This window comes from Lactuca serriola, chromosome 9, assembly GCF_051521515.1.
Source record: "Lactuca serriola cultivar US96UC23 chromosome 9, Lser_US96UC23_V15, whole genome shotgun sequence".
In the NCBI taxonomy this organism is placed as follows: Eukaryota; Viridiplantae; Streptophyta; class Magnoliopsida; order Asterales; family Asteraceae; genus Lactuca; species Lactuca serriola.
The window spans coordinates 121,819,239-121,826,040 of NC_136416.1; the positions used below are offsets into that span (position 1 = coordinate 121,819,239).

General features: G+C 35.3%; 1 protein-coding gene across 1 annotated transcript; it reads left to right on the forward strand.

The window, feature by feature from the left end:
• The first annotated feature begins 3,186 nt into the window (after positions 1 to 3,186).
• On the forward strand, positions 3,187 to 6,514 carry LOC145072970 (alpha/beta-Hydrolases superfamily protein). The gene is made up of 2 exons (XM_079019492.1): positions 3,187 to 3,695; positions 5,506 to 6,514. The coding sequence occupies exons 1-2, from the start codon at positions 3,274 to 3,276 to the stop codon at positions 6,419 to 6,421; spliced, it is 1,338 nt and encodes a 445-aa protein (XP_078875618.1). The 5' UTR covers positions 3,187 to 3,273; the 3' UTR covers positions 6,422 to 6,514.
• The last annotated feature ends 288 nt before the right edge of the window (positions 6,515 to 6,802 follow it).

The window sequence follows — 6,802 nt, forward strand, 5'->3', positions numbered from 1 at the left end:
AGAGAGAATGAGCTTGCATGGAAAGATGAGAATACATGGATGTTTGAAGTGTAATACTTAGATATCCTCCATACAAAGATGATGTGTCATGCAAGAAGTCAACTCCTCCCTTTTATTTAGGCTTGGGCCGAGAATGGAGGGGGAAAAGAGAATGTTTGGGCCTTAAATGCTTAAGCCCAATTTTCATGGTTATGTTGAGTGATTTTTGGTCCAAATAAATATAAAGGTGATTTTTATGACTTGTTAGGGCTAAATTAGGTTAATTATGGTTCATAGTTATTAATTTATTTCATTCTAGGCCCAATGTGGCCCAAAATGTTGAAATAAATGGATGTGTGTCTAATTAGAGCCCATTTAAAGGTTCTAATCCCATGATAGTCAAATTGGAGGCTTATTGGCCCAATGAGTCCAATAAGGAAGTCCTAGTCCAAAATGGACCTAACAAGAACTTCTAGGGTTTCCAATTGCTTGTTGACTATTTGTAGTACTTGTATGGTGTATTTGTTTGAAAATTAGATGTCATAGAGTAAGCATCTTACATGCTCTTTAAGTTTTTGATTCTACATTTTACTTGAATGTAGTGATTACAAGACACAAAATTTCTAGTTGTGACAGTTGCTACTTCAAGTCCGAGTGAAGTGTGGTCGTTTGGTCTAGCCAGAAATCAAGAGCGAGCACCGCCACCACCTGCCACCGCGGGCCACCATAAGGTGGCTGTGTGTGTTTGTGTTTGTTTTAGGTGTGTGTGATTGTATTTCTATTAGTTATGCGTGTTTGGGTATTTTGGTTAGTCGGAGTTCATGGAAGAGTCACTGCCGCCACGAGCCACCGCCGGCCACCATGGTGTGGCTGTGTGTGTATGTTAGTTAGCTAGTGGTGTGTGCTCATTTTGATTAAAGCATTGTAACTGTAATTGCCAAAAGAATAATGAAAAGAAATGGAAAACCACCACCATAAGGTGGTGGCCGCCGTCATGAGCCGCCATTGACCACCACTACCCGTGGTGGTAGTGGGTGGTGCCCCTCAAGCAAACCCTAATGGGCCTAGTAAGACCCTAATGGGCTTAAAGATTTATTTTGGGCCTATTGGGCCATGTTTGAGTGGAAACCCTAATTAGGGTTTAGAAAACCCTAATTATGAGAAATTGGGCCTTAGACTTATTGGCCCCATCTTTGGGCAATTGGGATTGGAGTGTGTATTAAGCCCAAGTCACTCCATATCACATATCTAGTAGAGTAAAGGACTTAATGGATTAAGTCCTTAATGGGTTAAGTAAGAAACACTTAACCCTAGTTATCATTTTATGTGAAACCCTAATTTCACTTGGGCTTTGTGTTGGTCCATCCAAAAACAAGCAAATGGACTAGAATAGTTTATTGGGCCTTAGGGTAAGGTCCATATGAAGGATTGGGCCCAATTTGGGAAATTGGGCCATAGATGGGCTATAGTTTGGGCTTAGATGGTTGTGTGATATTGGGCTCTTAAAATGAGACATGTTGGACTGGACTGATCAATTGGGCCTTGAGGGAAGTCCATGTAGAGGCTTCGGCCTAATTTGGAAAATTGGGCCATATGTTGGGCTTTGATCCCTAGCTGACTTTGGGCCTTGGGCTTGGGTAAGCCAAGCTAGGGGTAATATAGTAATTATCTAAAGTATGTATTTATAGTATGTGTTAGAACCCAATTATTAATTGGTGTCATTTTGGTGTTGACAGTTCAGGAATCTGTCATCCAACAGCTAGGGTTGAGTCTGCGGGACTTCAGCAGTATGAGATTGTGTCTACGGGACTTCAGCAGTGTAAGGTGAGTTTCCTTCTAGTAGGAACGGGTCTACGGTCACAATGCCGACCCGTTTAGTTAGCAGTCAGTTCCGGACTTCGGTCTGATGCAGTAGTTCAGGGTGCTTGACATCTTTGTGATTCAAGCATGTCTATATGTTATGAGTTCCGGACTTCAGTCTGATGCAGTATGCAGTATATGTGTTTATGCTAGTTGATATGAGGTTATGCTATGATATGTTCAGTCAGTTCCGGACTTCGGTCCGATGCAGAGGACAAGGTCCTAGTCAGTTCCGGACTTCGGTCCGATGCTGTTAGTTCTGGACTACGGTCCGATGCGGGGGACAAGGTCCCATTCAGTTCCGGACTCCAGTCCGATATAGAGGGCAAGGCCCTGGTTAGTTTCCGGGCTTCGGTCCGATGCAGTTTCTGGACTTCGGTCCGATGCAGTGGGCAAGGCCCAATATGTGTTTATATGTTATTGTATGGTATGTGGTAATTTGAGGGAGCTCACTAATCTTCGTGCTTACGGTTTTCGGTTTTCGTTTCAGGTACTCAGTTTTCAAAAGAGGAGCTCGGGAAGATTGCAGTGCACACACCATTTGTTCAGCCTGGGATGTTTATACTCTGATATATTTGACAGTTGTTAAGATATTTTGAGATACATAGCTTATGATTTTTTACATGAGGTTTATCGACTATGGTTTTTATTATTAAATTAAACGAAATTTTCAGACTGTATTTTCTGGATGTTTCACGTTTTCACCCATATGTATGTCTAACCATGGATAAAGTTGAACGATGCTTCAAAATGGAAACGTATGCAAGACTTCTCCCGGGTTCGAGAAATGCTGATGGAAGTACACATTCACTATAATTTGAACACCAGAGACACATCGACATCATTGATGAACCGATGAATGTTGAAGATGAATAATCACTACGTCGACCGATAGGAAGAAATAAGGTAAAGAAAACGGCTTCCAGTTAGAGTTCAAAAAATTTAGGTTCTAGGTTATTGATCATTTTGAAGAAAAAAAAATGATCGTTATATCCAACTACAAGAGAGCAATGATGGAATGATGGGTGTTGGTCATATTATGGCAGCTACCTACCATATTTATGCTGTGGATATGTTTTTTTTTTTGTTTGGATCGACAACATATTCTTAAATACTATCTATATCTCATATGTCTTTTTTGAAACCTTAAACCCATCACTTTTCTTTTAAGATAGTCACTTTTGACCGTTAACTTTTTATTTAAAATAGTTACTCCTTAGTCCTTACGGGTAGAGCGAAGTCGTTGTTCGTTTTACCAGTGTTAATATGTATTTAAGCCTTTATCACGTTTAATAGTGTTTAAGTCCTTAGCAACATTTAGATTGTACTTTTTATATATGTATGGACAATAATTGATGCACGTATCACTTTCTATATCAACCACATTCTTCGCATCTCAACAGCAATCATCGACAGTATCCCACACCGATTGCTATGGGAGAGAGTGTGGTGGTCAATGTGGCCACCGTCATGATGGTTATTACTATGATGGTGGCTGTGGTGCCGTCCACCTGCCGGGCGATAATCAACGATAACCACCACCGGCAGCTCTATCCGGTAGTTCTGGTCCCTGGAGCCGGCGGGAACCAACTAGAAGCCCGATTGACGGCGGAGTATAAGGGGACGAGCTGGCTATGCAGCCGATTCTACCCAGTTAAGAAGCAGGAGGGAGGTTGGTTCCGCCTATGGTTTGACGTCGGTGTATTATTAGCACCATTCTTGGAGTGTTTTGCTGAACGAATGACGCTTTACTACCACCCAGAATTGGATGATTACAGAAATGCTCCGGGAGTTGAGACGAGGGTGTGTCAGTTTGGTTCCACTCAGTCCCTTCTCTACCTCGATCCTAATCTCAAGTAATTAATCAAACTTTCAATTTCTTTTCATCATATCCTTTAATTTGATCAATTTTCAACGTTGTTAAAGATTTCATCAATTTCTTAACACCTGAATCATAATAAATAACATGATTTTTAAAATGGGGATATTACCTAGACCATCTCCATTTTTTTTTTTTTAAAATGGGGTAATTTTATCTTGCATCCTATTTATTTTTTACTCTATTTTTTACCTTCAAAAAATATATTACTAGTATATTTTATTATTCCAACTTGCATAACATCTCTCTCTGTTAATTTAGTTTTAAGGAATATATAATCTATATTTTTTTATTACATTAATATTAAATATAAAAAATTATATTTATAATAAATTATAAATATTATAATGCATTTATAAAAAAATATTACACTTACATACTTTTAAATAAATATGATATATACTTTTATATAAACATTAAACATAGACACTTTTAATTTTTAATTATAAGTTTTTGTAAAATACGTGATCGTTTTTTAAAATTTCAATATGTATTTAATTTTTTATATGAATTTAATGAATAAAAAACAAACTTTATATTCATAATTAATTAATATAATTTAATATATAACAAAATATTATAAGTATTAAATATTATTTAAATTATAATTAGTAGTTAAAATGATATATATATATATATATATATATATATATATATATATATATATATATATATATATATATATATATATATATATATATATAAGGACTAAAACCGACAACACAAAGTTAATCTCTATTTTGAAAAAAATAAATAGATAACACCATATTTGGTGTAATACTATTCATATCCCCTAAAATTGTGGAATAAATAGGGGAGTTTTGGAGAAGAATGAGGGAAGAAATAAATAAAAAAATAAAGAATGAAAATAGGTTGGAAATATTATTAGCAAAGTTCAACTTTCATTTATTTTTATTAGATACGTATAATTTTTTTTTTCTTGGTAACTTGATAAGTCTTCCCCTTTATAACATCGATGTATCTTGTATTCGATTAACAATTTTAAAATTGAATATATATATATATATATATATATATATATATATATATATATATATATATATATATGATAAAATAAAAAAAGATGCTATATAAAATAAACAAATGAAACTAAATTATTATTGTTCGTATATAACTTTTATTATAAAAGGTTACTGTTGTTAAATAATTTATTGGATTATTATCAAGTTATGCCATTGTTGGGTCAATTACACGACCATGACATTAGTATATAAATTTCACATTTCAATTTATACTTTTTTTTAAAGGTCTATAATTAGGTTCAATAGTTTTTCTGTTTATTTTGACTTTTTCTTTTTTAACTAAACCATGAAATAATTTTATTTGTTTTTAAAATTATAATAATATAAAAGAAATTCAATATCAATAATATTCAATATTGATGTCATTTTGAATATATGGGAGATGATATATCATACTAACAATGTAATTTATCTTTCTATCTTTTGTTTTTATTTATCTTTGTATTCAAATAAAACAAAATCAAATTTCTTAATTTTAACATATGTTTTGATAGAAGGGTATTTGATTTCTATATTAGTTATAGTAATGCATATATCTTTCTTTTATATTTTTATTCAATAGGTAAAAATGATAAAAATAACTGTTAGAAGCTAGTTAATAAAAATTCGCTAAATAGTTGAATCTATTGTAAAAAATTAACATGAATTTAATGATATAGTTAAATCTTTTATAACCCGACAATGTCTTGGATTGAAGAAATCTTTTACAAATGGATATTTTCATATTTTTTATAAAATTCACAGGCACATAACGAGTTACATGGAACCATTGGTGGAGTCTCTACAAGAGCTTGGCTACACCGATAACAAAACCATGTTCGGAGCACCTTACGATTTCCGTTATGGCCTTGCGGCAGAGGGGCATCCTTGCGACGTCGGCTCCACCTTCCTCCAAAACATAAAACAGTTAATCGAGGAAGCAAGTGATTCAAATGGTGGAAAACCCGTCATTCTCATCTCCCATAGTCTCGGTGGCCTCTTCGTCCTCCAACTCCTCAACCGCAACCCACCGTCCTGGCGGAAACAATACATAAAGCACTTCATCGCACTAGCGGCACCATGGGGTGGCACGGTGGACGAGATGTTGACTTTTGCATCCGGGAATTCACTAGGAGTCCCCCTCGTAAACCCTTTGCTTGTTAGAAACGAACAACGGAGCTCAGAGAGCAACTTATGGCTATTGCCACGTACAAAGCAGTTCCCGCAGGAGAAACCACTTGTTGTTACCAAAAACTCGACTTATTCTTCTTTTGATATTTCAAGATTTTTAGAAGATATCGGCTTTCCTGAAGGGGTGCAGCCTTACCAGAAACGCGTCTTGCCCTTGGTGGAGAAGTTGGCTGCACCAGGAATTCCGGTAACATGTATTATCGGAAGTGGAGTTCAGACGCCGGAATCTTTGCATTACGGAGAAGAAGGGTTTGATAAGCAGCCGGAGATTGTGTACGGAGATGGAGATGGGACGGTGAACATGGCGAGCTTGTTGGCTTTGGTGGATGAGTGGAGGGACGAAGAGAATCAAAGGCTTAAAGTTATTAAAGTTGATGGGATCTCTCATACGAACATAATCAAGGATGACGAATCACTCGATCAAATAGTTAAGGAAATCACTATTATCAATGATGGTCTCTCTACTTCTTCATTTGTTTCGAGTTCCTAAAGCAGAAAAAGATTTGTATATATATGTTGTCAAATGACACTTTAACTATTTGAAATTTCGACTTTTAGTTTAATTAGACCTAAAATTATTTTATGGCTCTATAGGAAATAAAGAAAGCACTATTATCGCTATCACTGACGATGCATCTACTTTTTCACTTGTTTTGAGTTCATAAAGCAGAGAAAAAGATTTGTATATATAAGGCGAAAATGATACTATAGCTTATCGAAATTTTGACTTTTATTTTCAATAGACCTAAATTTATTTTCTGGCTTTATGTGGCATAAGGAAATCCCTATTATCAATGACAACATCTCCACTTCTTCACTTGTTTCGAGTTCCTAAAGCAGAAAAAGATTTGTATATATGTAAGGTGAAAAT

What these genes read in the sequence shown, in the direction of transcription:
- LOC145072970 (XM_079019492.1), top strand. Translation starts at nt 3,274, where the DNA reads ATGGGAGAGAGTGTGGTGGTCAATGTGGCCACCGTCATGATGGTTATT. An exon ending in TACCTCGATCCTAATCTCAA is followed by an intron (nt 3,696 to 5,505) that starts GTAATTAATCAA and finishes TAAAATTCACAG; the next exon opens with GCACATAACGAGTTACATGG.